The sequence below is a fragment of the Myotis brandtii genome, unplaced genomic scaffold (genome assembly GCF_000412655.1).
Source record: "Myotis brandtii unplaced genomic scaffold, ASM41265v1 scaffold339, whole genome shotgun sequence".
NCBI lineage: Eukaryota > Metazoa > Chordata > Mammalia > Chiroptera > Vespertilionidae > Myotis > Myotis brandtii.
The window spans coordinates 1,094,269-1,115,133 of record NW_005363061.1 but is presented as its reverse complement, the minus strand read 5'-3'; the positions used below and the strand labels follow the sequence as shown (position 1 = coordinate 1,115,133).

Below are 20,865 nucleotides of genomic sequence, written 5' to 3'. Positions count from 1 at the left end.
CACCTTCACCCTACCTTCAGTAAACTAAAGATGCTGGCAATTTGGAAAGACCATGTCCATAAGGAGTAGGATTATTGGATTGTCTTATTGTAATTGGTCCCACGTAAGCACTCTTAAAAATAATCTTTAAAAAAATGTATTTGATTTCAAAGATTGTTTCCCAATCTCTTTCAGTGCCCGAAGTGACGAAACCAAGTTTAAGCCAACCAACGGCCGCCAGCCCAATTGGCAGCTCTCCATCGCCACCAGTCAATGGTGGCAACAATGCCAAAAGGGTGGCAGTGCCGAACGGACAACCGCCAAGCGCCGCCCGCTACATGCCTCGGGAGGTGCCTCCGCGATTCCGTTGCCAGCAGGACCACAAAGTGTTACTAAAACGTGGGCAGCCCCCTCCACCATCCTGCATGCTCCTCGGGGGTGGGGCAGGGCCTCCTCCCTCCACAGCACCTGGAGCAAACCCAAACAACGCACAAGTGACGGGAACGCTGCTGCAGAGTGAGAGTGGGACTGTACCAGGTGAGGAATCGGTGTCGCCGACTTGAATTCATGGCAGCTTTAGAGAGGGAGAGCACTTTTATTGCCTGATGTGAAGTCCACAAAAAGCATTCATTATGAAGACTATTGGAGTTATTGAAAAGATGGGAAAGGATCCCAGTATGAAATGTACATCAGCATTTCTCTGCTGAAACTGGGTTTTAGTGTCCATTGAGTGCGTGCTCTTGGCAGGAGAGGTTAATACAGCTGCTGTTGGTCATCGCTCTGGAGCCTTTCTTCCCTTCTCAGACAAGAGCGTTACAAACTTAAGCCTCCATTGTTCTAGCTGTCACCACAAGTATGTGCTCCAAGTATGATTGGAAGTGAGCTAGTGCAAGGGGGTGTTCAGAAGCTTAGGTGCTCGTGTTTATGCTCCCAGAATGCTAGGCAGGTAGAAAGAATGGTCTCTTAGATTACTCTTTAGAATTTGGGGATTTTTAGATTTTTTTAAAGCAGTATTTCTTTAGGGGGGCCCTTGATTTTGAACATTATTAAAAACTGTATGTAGATACAAGGATCTTTAGCTAAAGGGCTCTACTAGAAGTTCTGTGATTTTTTTTTTCTTCTCCCCAGTGTGTGAATACTAAATTAGTTAACAGCTAAGGACTTTCAAATATATATTTTTAGCTTGTTAATAGATTTCAACTTATCTCTTAAAATGTTTGGTTTTTTTTGAGATTGTATTAAAACTCAGAACTTGAGCACCATTAAGCATTGGCAAAGGCACTGAATTGTGGTTGTTATTAGGATGCTTTATTCTAATTTAAGTTTGAGTATAGAATTGCCCAGAAAATTCTCTTACTGTCTCATGTGCAGAGTAAGGGTGGAAAGAAACCTAGGATGACATAGGCTTCATGCAGAGATAAGCCCTATGCATGAGTCTTAACTGTGGTGACCATCAGGCCAGGCCCAAAGCCCTTGGAAGGCCTCCTGGCCCTTCCGTCTTGGCCCCTTATAACCAAATACAAAAGGAAGTATGTGAGGGGCAGTGTGTCTGGCATTGATTTCTGCAGCCCGGTCTAGCCAGGCCTTGATGTGGACACGGGTCCAGTGTGAGCCAGAATCTCTTGTTTACATTTTTAAAACCAAGGAGGCCCCTAAATTTTAAGAATTTGAGATTCTGTGCTTCCTAATTTTATATGGCTTTATGTAATATTTTTTTCAATTTCATATTGATTTTAAGCTGCTTGGTTAGAGGAGTTAAATAAGTTTAGAAGAAATTATCAGGCTTAAAACATGTCATTTTCCCTCCACCAAATAAGGTAAATTCCACCAAAATATGTGCTAAACCAGACTAATTCATCAGATTAAGTTCCTTGGGCATACACACTGATTCATGCTTGTCTGCCCTTGGCATCCAGCTGGGTGACATTTATTATTCAGGCAATGCTCACTGAGCAGCGATGGGCTGGACACTGTAGAATTCAAATGTTAGCAAGATAGGGTCTAGCAAGAGACAAGATAGGGTCTCTGCCTAAAAAGCACTAACATAGGGGAGGGAAGACATGAACACAGTGTTCTAGCACTGAGCAAAATGGCTCTAGACAGGAAAAGACTATTTTTGGTTGATGAGCTCATAAAAAAACTTCAGTCAAAAATGTGGCACTTGAACTAGGCCCAGAAAAAATGGGCAAAATTTCAGTGTATGAATTTAGGAGGAAAAAACAGTAAGTGCTGATGCTAGTTGTGGAATGTCAAGTAGTATGGAATGTAGATGTCTACATAGAAATAGTGGAAGATGAGACTAGAAAAGTCACTTGGTCCCAGGTCAATCTTGATCAAACTCCAGACCAAGGAGTTCAGCTTTATTCTTGTGCAATAAAGTGATGTGCTTTAGAAAAGTCCCTCCAGCCAGGAGTGTTTAGAGTAGGTTGGAGATGCAGAGCAAGCAGGGTGTTGTTGCATTGTCTCAATACAAGAAGGCCCTTCTCTGTCAGTAGGAATGGCAAAGGGATAGCTTTGAGAGATGGTGTGGAGTTAGATTTAGCAAGTACACCAACCAGGTAAGACGAAAGAGAAGATGACTAAAATAGGGGTGGTACAGTTCACTAAGAGAGGCAACTGGGTGGATAAGCTAGTTTGTGGGAAAATGTGACAGGTTCTCTTGGGGGCGGTTTGAACTTGAGATGTTAATAGAGCATGCATATGTATCTGTGATTGATAAGACAATCTCTTTCCCAGAGTCAACCCTTGGAGGTGCTGCTGCTTCAAATTATGCAAATTCCACTTGGGGCCCGGGAGCCTCCTCCAACAACGGCACCTCCCCCAACCCAATTCACATCTGGGACAAGGTGATTGTAGACGGGTCTGACATGGAAGAGTGGCCTTGTATTGCCAGCAAAGATACTGAGTCTTCTTCCGAAAACACCACCGATAACAACAGTGCCTCGAACCCTGGCTCTGAGAAGAGCACTCTGCCAGGAAGCACCACTAATAACAAAGGAAAAGGGAGCCAGTGCCAGTCTGCAAGTTCTGGGAACGAATGTAATCTTGGGGTCTGGAAATCTGACCCTAAGTCTAAATCTATTCAATCTTCCAACTCTATTGCAGAGAGCAACAATGGACTAGGAAATTGGAGGAATGTGAGTGGTCAAGATAGAATTGGACCTGGCTCTGGCTTCAGCAACTTTAACCCAAATAGCAACCCATCTGCCTGGCCAGCACTGGTTCAAGAAGGAAATTCTAGGAAAGGGGCATTGGAAACAGATACTAGTAATTCCAGTGCACAGGTTAGCACAGTAGGTCAGGCATCCAGGGAACAGCAGTCAAAGATGGAAAATGCGGGTGTTAATTTTGTTGTCTCTGGCAGAGAACAGGCTCAAATTCATAACACTGATGGACCAAAAAATGGAAACACTAACTCCTTGAACTTAAGTTCACCAAACCCCATGGAGAACAAGGGAATGCCCTTTGGAATGGGCTTGGGGAACGCCTCCAGGAGCACTGATGCCCCTTCACAAAGCACTGGAGATCGAAAGACTGGGAGTGTTGGATCTTGGGGTGCAGCTAGGGGGCCTTCTGGAACTGACACAGCCTCTGGACAAAGCAATTCTGGAAACAATGGGAACAATGGAAAAGAGAGAGAGGACTCCTGGAAAGGAGCTTCTGTTCAGAAGTCAACTGGGTCAAAAAATGATTCTTGGGACAATAACAGGTCTACGGGTGGGTCCTGGAACTTTGGCCCTCAGGACTCTAATGACAGCAAATGGGGTGAAGGGAACAAAATGACATCTGGGGTCTCTCAGGGAGAATGGAAACAGCCGACTGGGTCTGATGAGTTGAAAATTGGAGAATGGAGTGGTCCAAACCAACCAAATTCTAGCACTGGAGCATGGGACAATCAAAAGGGCCACCCCCTCCCTGAAAACCAAGGCAATGCCCAGGCTCCCTGTTGGGGAAGATCTTCCAGCTCCACAGGAAGTGAAGTTGGAGGTCAAAGCACTGGAAGCAACCACAAAGCAGGAAGTAGTGACAGTCATAATTCTGGCCGTCGCTCATATAGGCCCACACATCCTGACTGTCAGGCTGTCTTGCAGACTCTTTTGAGCCGAACTGATTTGGACCCCAGGGTGCTCTCAAACACCGGCTGGGGCCAAACTCAAATTAAGCAGGACACGGTGTGGGATATTGAAGAGGTGCCAAGGCCTGAGGGGAAATCTGACAAAGGAACTGAGGGGTGGGAGAGCGCTGCCACACAGACCAAGAACTCAGGGGGCTGGGGAGATGCACCCAGCCAAAGCAATCAAATGAAGTCTGGATGGGGGGAGCTCTCAGCCTCTACAGAGTGGAAAGACCCCAAGAACACAGGAGGCTGGAATGACTATAAGAACAACAACTCTTCCAATTGGGGAGGGTGTCGACCAGATGAAAAGGCATCTTCCTCTTGGAATGAGAATTCCAGCAAGGATCAGGGGTGGGGAGGTGGGCGCCAGCCCAATCAAGGATGGACTTGTGGAAAGAATGGTTGGGGAGAGGAAATTGATCAAGCAAAAAACAGCAATTGGGAAAGTTCTGCAAGTAAACCTGTGTCTGGGTGGGGCGAAGGAGGGCAGAATGAAATTGGAACTTGGGGGAATGGTGGGAATGCAAGCCTAGTTTCCAAAGGCGGGTGGGAAGATTGCAAAAGATCTCCAGCATGGACTGAGACAGGCAGACAGCCCAATTCCTGGAACAAACAGCACCAACAGCAGCCACAGCAGCCACCGCCACCACAACCAGAGGCTTCTGGTTCATGGGGAGGCCCACCCCCACCACCTCCAGGCAATGGACGACCTTCCAATTGCAACTGGAGCAGCGGGCCACAGCCAGTAACCCCTAAGGATGAGGAACCCAGTGGTTGGGAAGAGCCATCCCCACAGTCAATTAGTAGAAAAATGGACATTGATGATGGCACTTCAGCATGGGGAGACCCCAACAGCTATAACTACAAGAATGTGAATCTGTGGGATAAGAATGCCCAAGGGGGCCCAGCACCTCGAGAACCAAATCTGCCTACCCCAATGACCGGTAAATCAGCATCAGGTAGGCAGCTGCTTTTCTTGCAGGTTTTAATGAAGAAGATAAATCCTAAACCAAGGTATTTTTATTAAGCTGCATTTGTTCAATTTGGCTGTGTTCTGGGAATCTTTCCTACATTAACAGAAGCTCTTTTTTTTATAAAATGATAGTGATAACAGATGCTAGTAGTACATTTTAATGTTCTTTCTTGGCAAAAGAAAAAGATGGTATCCCTGGGTTAGCCTCCCAAAATTATTCTTTTGCAATTGTATTGGTCTGCAGAATCCTAAAGACATATTATCTTGCTAAACAAACTATGCTCTAGATTTAAAAATAAGGAATTAAAATGGTAGCAGAAATAGACCTGATTTCCATTCTGTTTCTGCACATGGCCACATCCTCTGTGTTCTCTTTCCCCGTTGAAGGGAAGTGTGTGCTGTTCTTGCAGAGGCCATCATTATGCTGTAGCAAAGCTCGGATCCGGAGGGTTTGCTCACTTTCCAGGTGATTTTAATGATCACCTTTGAAAGGAGAGTACTTTATATAAGAGGTTGTTATCTCATGATAATCACGTGTCCACCTTATTCGACTAGGAAATACTATACCTAGGATATGAAAAGTAATGCTGGTAATATCATTCTTAGTTTGGCATTGTCAACTTGAATGCCCCCATAAAGCATATAGTTCAACAAACTAGAGGGATGCACTATTCAACTGCTTTTTTCCTCCCACATTTGGTTTTTTTTGTTTGTTTTTGTTTTCTTAGTTAGTATTAATCACGGTATTCCATTTTCCACTCACTCCCCAAAGTGTTCAGTGAATTTAATTATGGCCACTTAGAAAATGATTCCTTTATCTAATTCTTTTTAATTTCAAATCTGAAAAAGAATGAGAAAGGAAATGCAGATTGTTCATTAATTCCTTGTCTAGAATAAAACCTGCTAATATATTAAAAAACAAAACAAAAACTTTATCCATATAGTCGGCCCTCTGGACCCACCGGTTCCCCCATTGACAGATTTTATCCAACCACAGATCAGAAATATTTGTGGGGGGGTGGGGGGGGAGGATATAGCATTACGTTGTATATTATGTAGGCCTACAATGGTTGCGTCTGTACTGAACACGTACAAACTTCTTTTCTTGTCATTATCACCTAAACAATACAGTATAACTATTTACATAGTATTTACATTGTATTAGGTATTAAAACAAATCCAGAGATGATTTAAAGAATGATGGAGAATGTGTGTAGGTTACATGCAAATATTATTCCATTCTACATAAAGGACTAGTGCATCTGTGGATTTTGGTTCTGGAACCATCCTCCTCAGATACCAAGGAATGACTATAGTAAAAACCTTCAAACTATACAGAAAAGCAAAGGGTAATAAAAGAATCTTAGTCTCTAGGGCAGCGATTCTCAACCTGTGGGTCGCGACCCCTTTGGGAGTTGAACAACCCTTTCACAGGGGTCGCCTAAGACCATCGGAAAACACATGTATAATTACATATTGTTTTTGTGATTAATCACTATGCTTTAATTATGTTCAATTTGTAACAATGAAAATACATCCTGCATATCAGATATTTACATTATGATTCATAACAGTAGCAAAATTACAGTTATGAAGTAGCAACGAAAATAATTTTATGGTTGGGGGTCACGACAACATGAGGAACTGTATTAAAGGGTCGCGGCATTAGGAAGGTTGAGAACCACTGCTCTAGGGTCTCTTCCCACAGGTAACCTCTTAGAATTTTGTGTCTCATTCAAACATTTTGTTCATACCTATAGCAAAATATGTCTAATCCTTTAAAAATTATACACAGAAGGTATTGCATTATGTACACTGTTCTTCACCTTGCTTTTATCATTATACTTAAAAACTTTCCATATTACCACATACATTTTTGTCTACTAATTGCTTCGTATATACTATTCATTTTATGGATGGCCCACGATTGGTGTAACCAGTGCCTTTTTGATAGATGTTTGGGCTGCTTCCAAATGGTTTCCGACAGTGATGCAGTGGGCATTGTTGTACATGTAATTTCATCTACTTTCATAAGTTTAACTCTGGTATAATTTTCCGACAGTGGAATTATTGGGCCAAAAGTGATAATGCCAAATGCCCTCCATGAACGCGGAACCTACTTGTATTTCTCAGAGTGCCTGTTCCCCCACCAACCCACTGGATAGTATGCTGTTTAACACATCATTCTTAGAGCCACATTTCCTGTCTTTACAGTCTGGAGCAAAAGCACACCACCTGCTCCAGATAATGGTACTTCAGCTTGGGGTGAGCCAAATGAAAGCAGTCCTGTGTGGGGCGAAATGGATGACACAGGAGCATCGACCACAGGCTGGGGGAATGCACCTTCCAACGCTCCAAATGCCATGAAACCTAGTAAGGATACAGTGTTATTTTTTAGGGATCCTCTGTTAATTTGGGGGGTCAGGCATTTTGGGGAGGGCTGTTTAGTGTTTAAACAGTTGTTGCAGTGAGATTCAGAACCTTGAATCTTTAAATGGTTAGCAGCAAATGGTGGTGACTTGAATTGGCATGTGTTAAAATGCACACAGTGAACTAAAAGTCACAAGTTAATTTTGTTGATTTTGCATTAGGTTTAGTATCTGGACAGAATTGAAATGGTGATGTGGTGCCTTTTCTTTTCCTTGTTTCTTTCTGTCTTTCTTTTTTTCTTGCCCAGTAACTGAAATACTGCTTTCCACATCTATTTTGCATTTCTACTCTTTTTTTAGTATAATTTAAAAAGAGTTTCCTGGCTTTTAATGTGGGATATAGTCTCTGCTGCCCAGTGACTTCATTCTTCTGTTCCTATTTTCCCTTTTTCTCTCATACAACATCCACCCACATAGAAACATTTAAGGTTTCTTGAATCTGACAAAGATTTCTTCATTTGAATTTTTTAAACAAAGCACGTCATACTTTGAAAATCTAAGCGATACTTGGTCCAGCTGGCAATATGTAGTCACAGTAATTTGCAAAACTTTGTAAACTGATGCTTTGGAATGTCCCAATGGATGTTCCTCAATTGAAAAATTCAAATGCCCGTTTTCACTTGTTTGTAGTTTTCCTAAAAAGTATTCCAACATCTCTTTTCTACCATGTTGCAGACTTAAGGAATTGTCTTTTGATTTAAAAGTGTGGTCATCCTGAATGCTCAGAATTTGAACGAGAATAAAAAATTCCATTGTCAGGTTTACTGTATGATATTTAGGACTCGTATAGGGCTACATGAAGGATTATGGTTTTAGGTACATTCTATATGTAACTTGACTACATTTTTAAAATTAGGAATCTCTTCCACTTCATAAAAATAGCTTTATAAAGACTTTCATTTTCATTGTAAACTGATTGTATTGTCATGGGAGCTACCATTCTGTAGACTTGAAATACATCCAAAAAGCTGTTGAAAGACATTAAGGGACCCTTGGCACAAGGGGGTACTTTAGCAGTACTTTCAGGATTTTTATGTCTTCCCCAACCTCAGAATCACCTTTCTTTCATCAGAAACCCCTCACTTTTCTCCAGATTTAAAAAATGTTTTCTACTCTTTGGGAATATCTATAGTCATAGCTATAGTTATATACTTCCCCTTTCTCTAGGTAATTTGAATATGTACTACTCAGAGGAAGGAGCTTAGATCATCACAGCCTATTAATTGATGCTGGTCATTAACCTGTTATCATTGTTTCTAGACTACAAATATATATGACTAAAAATAAGTTCTCTTTATCTTTTTCATAAGAAGACATTCGTTGAAAGTTCAGCTCCTTTCTCTGTAAGAAGGGTTGCATGGATGTCTTTGTTTTTATAAAGGGGTCAGTATGTTATTATATTGGGCTTTTAATTCCTATTGCTTGTCAGAGGATGGCATAAGGCCTATGCTATATATATAAAAGGCTAATATGCAAATCAACTGAACGGTGAAATGACCGGTCGCTATGATGCACACTGACCACCAGAGGACAGACGCTCAATGCAGGAGCTGCCCCCGGGTGGTTAATGTGCTCCCACAGGGGAAGCGCTGCTCAGCCAGAAGCTGGGCTCACAGCTGTCGAGCGCAGCAGTGGTGGCGGGAGCCTCTCCCGCCTCCGCAGCAACGCTAAGGATGTCCGACTGCCAGCTTAGGACCACTCCCCAACATCCCCCAAGGGGTCCCGAACTGCAAGAGGGCACAGGCCGGGCTGAGGAAACACACACACACACACACCATCCCCCACACCACCCCTCCTCCCTCGAATGCATGAAATTCATGCACTGGGCCTCTAGTGCTTACATAATAATGAAATATCTCATGCAGAAGAAACCATCCTGATTTTCAATGGCATTTTCAGTAGCAGGGAAAATAGCCCCCAAGCCCTCTCCACTGTCCAGTCAGAAAGCCCTTCATGTAAGGTTGGGTGAACCCCATGGAGGGTCCATCAGGTTCACTCAGGCCATGTTGGGGTGGGGGTGCTACAGTTAGAAGAAACCAACCTCCTTGTGCCCTGTGTACATCATGGTGCCTTCATGACTGTCACAGGCCTGGTCCTAGGGGATGGCAACAGTCATTCAAGGAGTGAGCCACTTTTTTGGCTTTAGATTCTTCATATGCAGCTATCTAAATCAAATAACTGCCCCTTCCATAAATGTTCTGTCATTGGTAAAGTGAAGGTATGGATGGAGGTTTGTAGGCAAGATAGTGAATTTTCCCTTCTTCCATCAATTTATAGAGATGTATTACCACAAAATGTATCCTTCAGTTCCATACAGTAATTTTAGAGGGAAGTAAAGGATTTATCCCAATCTCCAAATTAAAGATCTTTATTTAGAAGGGGATGTTGGTAGAGTATATCATGGATACTGACATTCTACTTCCTCTAACATTAGAGCCCTCATCACTGATCTCCCTCCCTCCCTCCTTCCTTCCTTCCTTCCTTCCTTCCTTCCTTCCTTCCTTCCTTCCTTCCTTCCTTCCTTCTTTCCTTTTCTTACCTCTCTCTCTCCCTCCCTCCCATCCTTCCTCCTTTCCTTCCTTCCCTCCTATCCTCCTTCCCCATTCTCTATCTTCCAATTTTCTCCACTTGTCTTTTAAAAGCCATTGCTTGCACATTGTCTTTGCCTAGGATCTTTATTAGTGTCTAACACATTTCAAGTATATATATTAATAAATTACAAATTTTTATGGTTCTCTGTGAATTTCTCTTTCACCATAATATTGATATTCAAAGTCTTTTTTCTTCCCCTTTTCATGTTCTTTTCTTAACTTCACCCCAAACAAGGTAGACAGGTGTTCTTTATCATACCTCATATTTGAAATGTCCATTATCAGTCACACAATGTATTTTTAGGAGGTAAAACTACAGTAAACTGTGCTCATTAAGGGGAATAGAGATGTGAAGTTTCTTGTAAGTAGTGACAGGTTCTTTTCAAGCTTGAATTTTCTAAAACTTTGTATAAGGGAACATCATTAGACCAGAAGCCAGGAGATCTTAATTCTGTGGTTTATTAACTTTGTATCATTAAACCTTTATGGGTTTCCATTTTCTGCTCTCTAAAATATGAACCATGTTTGCCTTGTCATATAGATATAGTAGATAAAATTACAGTATGTATTAATAATGAATGATTTTTGTGGTTTTTGTTACATATATGCTGTATTTACAAGGAATGCTATATTTACAAGGAATGATTATTGTGTCATTTCATATAGCTATCACATACAGTTGATTCCTTCTTTTATTAAAGATTCCAAATCTATGCAAGACGGCTGGGGGGAGAGTGACGGGCCAGTGACAGGAACTCGCCATTCCAGCTGGGAAGAGGAGGAGGATGGAGGAGTCTGGAACACTGCCGGCTCTCAGGGAAGCGCTTCCTCCCACAACTCAGCGAGCTGGGGACAAGGAGGAAAGAAACAAATGAAGGTAGTCTGCTTTAGGAATACTTGAGCTTGCTTATTCATTCTTAGAAGGCAGAGCTGAGAATTTTTTAGTAGAAGAAGTAGGGCAGCTGGAGTCCCTGAGGTCCTAAGTAAGAGAGAAAAATATTTTCTTGGGAACAAATAACTGCTTCCTCTTTACCCCTCATGTTCCTTCCCCACGACTTTGAAACCACGGACCACAGAACTGTTGCTATGGGTAAAATGGAATTTTCAAAGGTAGATTGTTTTTACTTTTAGTTTCTATATTATGATTATTCTTTGGAAGCTTTCAAGGCATATTCTATAAGTGTTTTATGCTATTGCGTTCTAAAGCCAAGGAAGTCCTTAGAGTAAATCCTCATGAATATGTATAGAAACCAAAGTAAGATAGCTTCTGCAGTGGCAATCAGCATAGCTGGTTTTTACCTAATTCAGGAAATTCCAAGGCCCAGAACCCTTCTCCCAACAGTGGCTTTAAATACATTACATTGTTGTGCTGCCATCACCACCTATCCACAAAACTCTTTTTATCTTGCAGAACAAACTCTCTATACCCATTTAACAGTAAGGACCGATTCTCCCCTCCCTCCATTGAGGGGTGTTTTGTTTTTTTACCTTTAAACATGTACCTGAACTTAAGTACCTTATTACTTTCAAGAATAATACATTGATAAGACAAATATCGGAACACAAACAGAATTTTTTAACTGTAGAATGTACAGGTGCACAAACCCCCATCACATCACCCCTACCCCCAGCAAGTCCTTATCATAGTTCCACCTGCTTTCTCCATAGAAGTAAAAGTGGAGCTGGTGATTAGTGTCCTGTTCAGGGGAGAAACTAATTTGACCCATTAAAAAACAAACAAAAAATCATGTCTGCCTTATTTTGCAATAAGACGGTGATGGTGTCTTCTGCTAGACTTCTTTCCCATTGGGGACCCATGTCTTTAATACCGTCAGCAAACAGATGAACATACTACATGGATAACTTTTTCATTGTATCCACATAGAGAATAATGACCAGTTTAATATGGCTTCATGCACTAGCATCAAACATTTTTTTTCTGATACCAACTGGCTTGGATTACAAGGAGATACTAAAAGGGAAGGTACACACATGCAAACATTATAAAATCTGATATTGACTGTATAATTTTCCAGCTACTTTTAATTCAGTGTGACAGAAATAAAATAACAATGAAAACATAGATATATCTAAGCCTTATTACTCTTTTAGACTAATATATGAAATATGAAAATAAACATAATTAAAGAGGAATAATTAGGGTTCAAAAAGGTAAACTCGTGGTTCTGTATTTTCAATCTGTACTTATGTAATTCAGATATGAAGTTGAAAAAATTAATTATTTGATTTTGAGGTTACATATTTCATTTCTGTAGTGCGCACTAAAAGGAGGAAACAATGATTCGTGGATGAATCCTATTGCCAAACAGTTTTCAAATATGGGATTGCTGGTAAGTTTTATTTTTTCCTATGTGTAATGTATCCCAACTTTTAATTTTAGTACAAATTTTAAGATCATTGCCACATATAGTACAAAATTACAGATTTTGAAACTGGTTAAACAGTGTTCCTGGTTTGGATTAGATTTGTTTTCTGTTCTCTTATTCTTAATGAAATACTCCAATATTTAAAGGTTATATGTATGTTTTTAAGTTGTAGTCCTTGTAATTTTTTTTTCTTTTTGCAGGTAGGGAAAAAAGAGACCAACACTTAAAATTGATATAGTTTTCCCAACTACTGGATCAGTTTTAAAAGACAACAATAGCAAAATAACTAGAGAGATTATTTTTGATTAATTAAGTAGGGAATTCTTGTAGAATTTCTAATTTCTTTTATCTCTTGGGAACATTATGGGGACACCCTGGCCCTGGTTGCCAAAAGACAAATAAATGACTTTGACTTGGCTGCACATTTCCAGATTTGATGACTTGACAAGTCACGAGAAGAAGTTGTCATCATTTGGCTGCCACTTATGAAATTTGATCCTGAGCTTACTTGAACTTGAGGACAGGGGTTTATTTCTACAAGCAGCTGTTTAGCTATTGCTCTGTCCATAGATTAACTGAAGCTAATTCTATGTGAAAATTGAATTTAGGAATATAGGCACCAGCAGCAATCAAAAGTATTTTTGTCTTTATTCTAAGTGTTATTGTCCTTGTGTAGTGCCAGTAGTAAAATGGGACTCTTACATGAATAATACCATTTCTTCTCTGATTCAAATATTTAATTCAAACCTTTAATTTTTCCCTCTTGTTCTGTACTTTTCAGAATCAAACTGAAGATAATCCAAGCAGCAAAATGGATTTGTCTGTAGGTGTGTATCACTCCACTAATATGAATGGGATATTTTTCTTAACGACATCCTGTTGGGATCCCCTGCTCAGTTTGAGTTGGGATGGATGCAGTTCAGTAGACACGTATTGAACACTTACTCTGTGGAAGGTACTGTGCCAGACACTAGGTAGGGCTTAAAAATTCAAATGACTGCAAGAGCCAAGAAAGTAATGTAAATGAGTGGTGTGTGCCAAGTATAAGAAATCAGGACTTGGAGGCTACTGGTTAGCTGTGGAGAGTGGATGTACCACCTAAAGGAATCAGCCTTGCTCGGCTCTTAGCAGTTGTTGCCATGGAGGAGCTCAGACTCAGACAATAATACTTTTGCCAGATCTTCTGGTTTTTGAAGAGAGGCCAGAAGAAATTCAGATGTATATTGATATCCTGATTTTTAAATATTGGAAGCTAATTCCAGTTTTTAAAAATGCTGTGTGTGGCCAAACAAAATATGTCTGTGGCCCTGCCAGACTCAGCTCTCAGGTTGCCAGTCCTATCTGCCCTGGGATGTTTCATCATTGGCTGACTCTCCTCTTACAAGTGGAGCCAATGCAGGGTCAACCCTTTGTCTGTGGGATCTTCAGAAAGATGCTGCTGCTCACCCTGAGAAACTTAAAAAGAATCAAGCCAAGAAGAAAGCAAAACAGACCTGGATAATAGGGACATAGTCTTTGATCTGTGATATTTTAAATATGAGAATAACTAGGAATAAGCTTCTGGGGCACTGATCATGTCAGTGTACAATAGCAAATTTATAAAGCTGTGAAAGAAAAGTGGAAATAATCATTGCACCTGGGAAGTTACACGGCACAAGTAATGTGGCACACCATCTCCTGTGTTCAAGTTCTAAATTTTAGAAGCAACAGTTATGCCTCTTTGATCTTTTTATTCCTAACTAGAGGCCCGATGCACGAAATTCGTGCAAGAGTAGGCCTTCCTTTCCCCGGCTGCTGGCACCAGCTTCCCTCTGGCACCCGGCACCCGGGCTTCCCTCTGGCCACCAGCAGGCACCCGGGACCCAGACTTCTCTCCGGCCACTGGCAGGCACCCAGGACCCAGGACCTGGGCTTCCCTCTGGCCACCGGCTTTGTCCAAAGGATGTCCGGTCTAATTACATATTATGCTTTTATTGTTATAGATAACTGTGTTTCACAACCCCAATCATTTGTCTCTAACAGATGCTATAATAGCAGCAAGAAACAAATTCTGTCACTGAGGACATTTGAATGTATGAGCAAGACATACTCATCAAACATATCAATAGCCAGAATAAATTTTTTTAAGTAGATTTTTACCAAAAAAAAAATCTGACTTAGCCCTAAGGTTGTCTTTCAGTCTTCCATAGAAAACAAACTACAACTGATACATTTTGGGTTTGTTTGTTTGTTTGTGTTGTTGTTGTTGTTCTTTTAATTAAACAAAAAGGACCCACGTGTTCCAGGGAGGATCACCAGCAGCCGGAACCATTGAGAGCTCTTTTGGTCTTACACCCAGCACCCCAGGGAGGAGAATGGGGCAGGTCACTCTTGGTCATGAGGGAGGCATCGATTCTTGAAATTTTTACTCTTTCTGTGGTACCTTTCAGGGAGCCTTACAGATAAAAAATTTGATGTGGACAAGCGAGCAATGAATCTCGGGGATTTTAATGATATCATGAGGAAGGATCGATCTGGGTTCCGTCCACCTAATTCCAAAGACATGGGAACCACAGATAGTGGGCCTTATTTTGAGAAGGTGAGTTGAATCCTTTATTTAAGATAATTTATGAGAACCACTTTGGTTTCTATTTGTCTTTTGATAATTCCAGGAGGAAGCATAGAATTACTGAACTAAATTAATGAATAAAACATAAACATCATCTGATTTAAATGGTGACATGAAAACAGTTGATGTCAACTGGTGATTATGCAGGAGCTAGAACCATCAGTCTTTAGGTATCGATATGAGCATTGTGAAGAAGGTCTAAGTTTTAAAAAGTTTATGAAGTTTGGAGAAGAGAAATTGTCTAATTATGCATAATGGGGGAAATGAAAACATGTAGAAGAAATTTTAGAGACATTCCTGAATTATTTTTTCTGCTACTTTTTGTGCAGTTGAAAATTAAATTTCAATATCTTATGCAAATAGTCTGTGTCTCCGAAAGCCTTGCCTTCTAGCTGTGACGATGACCCAAAACTCTCTCCTTTGCTATTTCTAAGTGTTCTTTGCTGATCTTTTTTCATTTCTTTAGTGATCTATTTAGTTACAGTGGTGTAATTTCAAATTCTTAACTACCTGATTTAAACAAATCATGAATACCTATTTGCTTTGATTTTTAACATTTCTAATGGAGGAGCTTATTCCTGAATTCAGAATACCAGCTTGCAGTGTTCATGGTCTTTAGAAAGCAGTTAAAACCAACATTTTTAGATTTGGCACATTTTTGACACCATTGATGCTGGCCCAGACACCACAATATTCACAAGAAGATTTACTCTGGCTTCTATTTCTGCCGCTGCAAAGACTAATCAATATTAGATGCATAAAAATAAAGTGTCTGGCAATTTCTGTCTTAGTGCAATGGACAGAATGTGTTACTAACTTAGAGGATAAGAAAAATTTATATCCAAGAAGATGACAGATGGTGTCTGTTGGGCAAAGTGTGATGATTATATTATCAGATCCAAATTCTGTCCTTGTTTATTGCTAATACACTCTAACATTGTTTATTCCTAGTGTTTTCTCTCTTTTCCCTTCTTGCATTCTGTTGCTTCACTAACCAACCCTGGTGATTGGCTAACTACTACTTTTCAGCTGACTTTGCCTTTCTCCAATCAAGATGGGTGCCTTGGGGATGAGGCTCCCTGCTCTCCCTTCTCCCCTTCTCCCAGCTACAAGCTGTCTCCCTCTGGTTCCACACTACCCAACGTCAGCCTTGGAGCAATCGGCACAGGGCTCAACCCCCAAAACTTCGCTGCTAGACAAGTAAGGAGGCCTCTCAAATTTATAACTGCTTGACTGTGGCCTCGCCTTGGCCCTGGTCTGAAGTTTATTGCATCATTTGTCTGTCTTGGGAAATTTGTTGATTACTGAATGCACAGAATGATATTAAGTTTAGGCTTTAGATCTTTCAGCCCATAGAACCCATCTCTCTTCATGTTTCTCAACATGGATTTTATTTTAAATCTGTTTCTTTTGTCTTCTCATCCCCTGCTCTCTAGTCAACTAATAACTGCCTAAGGAAAATGTTAAAGAGGCTACATAGGTACCTTATATCATCTAATTTAACAACATATTTGCCATTTTCAACATTAGATTAAATGTCAAGTACTGATACTTTTAAGGTATTTTCAATTTAATAAAACTGCTAATTGAGGGCTATCGCATCTTAAAATCTAGTATCTTTAAGGTGTGAAATATAATAATTACCCAGAGAAAGTTAACTTTATAAGATAACTAAGCTTTGATAAGATGATGCTGCTCAGGCTTGGCAGTGTTTTCTTCAGCCTGGAGCAGCCCCTTTCCTAGGGTCTGATCTGTGAGTCTCTGGGGAAGGGCATGCCATAGAAACAAGACGGGCAAGGCTGGCATGGTGATGCCCACTTGCTTTCGCAGGACTGAGGGGGCGCAGCAGGCCTTTGTCTGTCACCCCGCAGGATCTCTGTTGCAGTTTTTGTTGAGAAAACCAGGAATTTGGAGACAATTCCTTTATGACAGTGACTCCACGATGATATTTTCCTAGTCATAGTTCTGTGATTTTCACCTCAGGATGTCAGGAAAGGACATTGAATTTTTAGTTGCATTCATTTTATTTCCACATGACTTTTCACATATAAAGAATGCTATAAAACATCTCTTATACCATAGTCCTCACAATGCATATAGTTCTTTCATATGCTCTTTAGTTATTGCCTTAGCATATTTTTAAAAATGGATATTATATCCATGTGTTCGTATTGGTTATAGCACATTTTTAATGGATTATACTATATTCATGTGTTCAGATTGGTTATCTCTAGATTGGGAGTTACAGGTAATTTTTTTTCCTTTATATTTCACTGTTTCTCTTAATGTTTCCACAGAGGATATGGATATGTACTACTTACATTAACATAGAAGAACAATTATATCAGTGTTTTGGGGGGGGGGCCCTTTTGTCTCCAGTCGAGGTATAGAAAATATAAAGTAGTCAAAACACTCTTTGTTAATTATAATTATGAACATGCTTCCAGGGTCACATGATAATCAAATGCTGTTATACATAAACATTAGTGTAACAGGCCAGCCAACCCAGCTGTGCCCTGGACTCTGTGAAAAGGTCATTCCTCGTTGTCCTGTTGATCTGTGGAATGCTGCAAAGTCCATCGTGAGCCAGGTCGATACACGCACTCTATCCAAATGTGGTCATGGTTTTTTCATGGTGTTTTTTAAAAACAGACTTAAAATGTAAGGTGTTTTTTTTTTCTCAAATCACATAAGATTTCAATGAGCTTGGTAACTCTTTAATGTATGTTTTCATGGTGTTTTTTAAAAACAGACTTAAAATGTAAGGTGTTTTTTTTTTCTCAAATCACATAAGATTTCAATGAGCTTGGTAACTCTTTTTAATGTATGTACCTTTGTATGTTAAACACTGTAGTTGTGGCAAATTTCACCAATACTTATGAGGACTCAGGTCATCATAAAAGCCTCACATATCACAGTAAAGTTTTAGAGAGCCAGATAAATTATCATTAACGTGTACATTTTGGTGACCATTTTCCTAATTTCTAAAAGACTCGGCCTGTTTGATTGCCACTAAATACATTGCTGTGCACAGTAGCTACTTCTGAGCCAAGAAAATGACTAGCTTGTAAAGCCAACATTTCATAGAAAAAAATACAGAAGAAAAAAAAAGAGAAGGTATTTTTTTTGATAGAATACTGTTGACTTCTCTATAATAGTGACCACATCAGATACATCAAACTGCTTGGTGTAGGTTTAGAGACATTTGATAATGAAAACCTAAAATCTTTGGTGGAAGTGGGGTAGAATCTGTCTACTAGGCATAGGAAAGGAGGGCTTGATTTTACAAAAGCTAAAAATAGCAAGTTCCTTTATTTTTAATGTATTTTTATTGATTTCAGAGAGGAAGGGAGAGGGAGAGATAGAAACATCAGTGATAAGAAAGAATCATTGATCGGCTGCCTCCTGCACACCCCCTACTGGGGATCGAGCCCACAACCCGTGCATATGCCCTTGACTGGAATCGAACCCGGAACCACAGGTCCGACACTCTATCCACTGAACCAAACCAGCAAATTCCTTTTAATACTTCTTACCAAAGAGATTAAAATTAAAAATGATCCTCACAAAGCAGCTTTGGACTTGTTAAAACATGGAATATGGCAAGGACTTTAGCTACCAGAAACCCCACCATTCAAGGACCAGTCCATATGAATAATTAACATGTAATACAAGATTATTAGTTTGATAGTAAAGTGTCAGTGAGAAAAGTTTTAGCAAAATATTCCTTAGACCAGCGGTCGCCAACCTTTCGGACCTCACAGACCACCAGTGGTCCGCGGACCATCAGTTGGCGACCGCTGCTAGACCACTCGGCACCTTAGATCACTCAGCCATCCTGACCTTGCAGAATATTCTTAGCAAAATAAATGCTTCCTGTTTTTCTAGGAATGATTATTAGCTAAGCTGTTGACTACTATCATGGCCACAGAAAAGTTAGAGCTGAGTCATTTCACCTTAGGGTGACACTTTGATTAGTAAGACAGGAGAAAAAGAGAGATTCAAGTTTTTAGAATTAGTAGTTTCTTGTTTAAACAGTTCTTTGGGAGATTTAAATTTTATGGTGAATCTTTGATTTTCTTTTTAGGTAGACAGATTTTTTATTGCCATTTCTACTTTATGTTCATAATCATTTTTATTTTCAGTGCTTTCAAGTTTATTAATTTCCCTGCAGCATTCCCTTAATCTTTTTTAAATCATTAAGCCATTAAAATGTCTTTAGTATTCTAGAACTTAATGCCATTATGAAATTTTTAAAAATACCTTATCCCCATGATTCCAGGGATAAGATGATGGTGGTTCCTTCGGTTCATTGTACACATGCCTGATATAAGCAACGGTATAGCTGTCTTCACTGACAATGCTCAGTGGGCCATCTTCAAGTAGACGAAATTGGTGGGTCATGGATGTTTGCAAATGATGTGCTCATCCTATAGACCAGGGCTTTATTGAGCTTTGGGAATACAAAGAAGAACATGTGGTGGGAAGACCAAATGGAAAATAACTAAAATGTAATTTGATGGTGGACATTATCAGAGAGTTTTGAAGTGTTTTGAGAACACAGAGGTGGGCTTAGTTAATTTGAATGTGAAATGAGGAAGGTTTTGAGGAAAACTTTCTTAGGACAACCCCTGAGCTGGGCCTTGAAGAGGCCAAGTGAAGGTGGTGTAGAAAACTGCCTCAGTCAGAGGGAACACAGTATCAGGTATGGTGTGTGGTGTCTTTGCTGAAGGACTTTTCTCAAGAAGAAAGGGCCACACAGCCCCCCTTTCTGTAGCTTTTTGGAATAGTCTAAAAGTGCTCCAGTGAGTTGGTCCTCCAGAAACTAGGCAGTTAAGTTTGTGTATTAACTAGACTAATAGTCGTACATTTGAATGGGAAGTTACAGGTGAGTAATGTTCATTTTGGTGTCCCTGTAAAGATTTTTCTCTTTTCCCCATTCTTTTCATCTCGCTCTGTGATTGATTCAGATCTCCTCATCTAGCAAAGAAGGGACCAAGCAGACCCAAGACAGGGAAGGGTATTCAGATCTGGAGTAGGGTTCTCATAGAGCTGGGCTCATAACTGGTTGGCACTGACTTTATGATTGAACTAACCAGAGAACTAATATCATGTGTTGTTTCACAGTAATACTATTCATAAGCCTGCATTTTTACTCAGTTGCCTTTCAAGATGGGTCTCAGTTAATAAGGCTTGAGAATAAATATGGTAAACCCAATCTTAAAGAAAGTTGAAATAAATCTTATATGGCCTGTGCCTTTCAATACATACATACATACATACATAAATAAGTGCCTTTTCTAACATTTGACTAAATTTAACCCTTTTGGTTTATAGAGTTAATCAGATTACAGGGGTGGTAATAATATGGCCATGATTGAATTTGAATAATATTCCTGAGCATTACAAGATCAGGACTTTTCAGGTATAAAATTCTGTGAGTCAATGGAAAATAAGATGCAATTCTTCTGAGGGATGGAAAATCTGGACTGTTGCTTATTTGCATTTTCTTATATTAACAAAAAGCCTTACTGTTGCATTATGTTTGCAGGGTGGCAATCATGGTTTGTTTGGAAATAGCACAGCACAATCGAGAGGTATGCACACACCAGTGCAGCCACTAAATTCTTCTCCTAGTCTCCGGGCGCAAGTGCCTCCCCAGTTTATTTCCCCCCAGGTAAGCAATTGTTTGTTTCCACAATTCAAAAGTAAATCCCATTCAGGTGGTTGACTGGTTTTGTGGGCATAAAGGGAATAATAGTAGTCTTAAATTTGAAAAAT

General features: G+C 40.1%; 1 protein-coding gene across 4 annotated transcripts in view; it reads left to right on the top strand.

The window, feature by feature from the left end:
- The window catches only part of TNRC6B (trinucleotide repeat containing 6B), a 170,253-nt gene that overhangs the window by 112,732 nt on the left and 36,656 nt on the right, over nucleotides 1-20,865 (top strand). For 3 of the 4 annotated variants that reach the window (XM_014543846.1, XM_014543847.1, XM_014543848.1), the window contains 8 exons: nucleotides 175-516; nucleotides 2,716-5,055; nucleotides 7,284-7,442; nucleotides 10,791-10,966; nucleotides 12,366-12,440; nucleotides 13,258-13,303; nucleotides 14,906-15,054; nucleotides 20,636-20,761. In XM_014543846.1, coding sequence (XP_014399332.1) covers nucleotides 175-516; nucleotides 2,716-5,055; nucleotides 7,284-7,442; nucleotides 10,791-10,966; nucleotides 12,366-12,440; nucleotides 13,258-13,303; nucleotides 14,906-15,054; nucleotides 20,636-20,761 — 3,413 coding nt within the window. Of the gene's footprint in view, nucleotides 1-174; nucleotides 517-2,715; nucleotides 5,056-7,283; nucleotides 7,443-10,790; nucleotides 10,967-12,365; nucleotides 12,441-13,257; nucleotides 13,304-14,905; nucleotides 15,055-16,113; nucleotides 16,285-20,635; nucleotides 20,762-20,865 lie in introns of all 4 variants that reach the window. The other variant, XM_014543845.1, reaches the window with a different exon arrangement.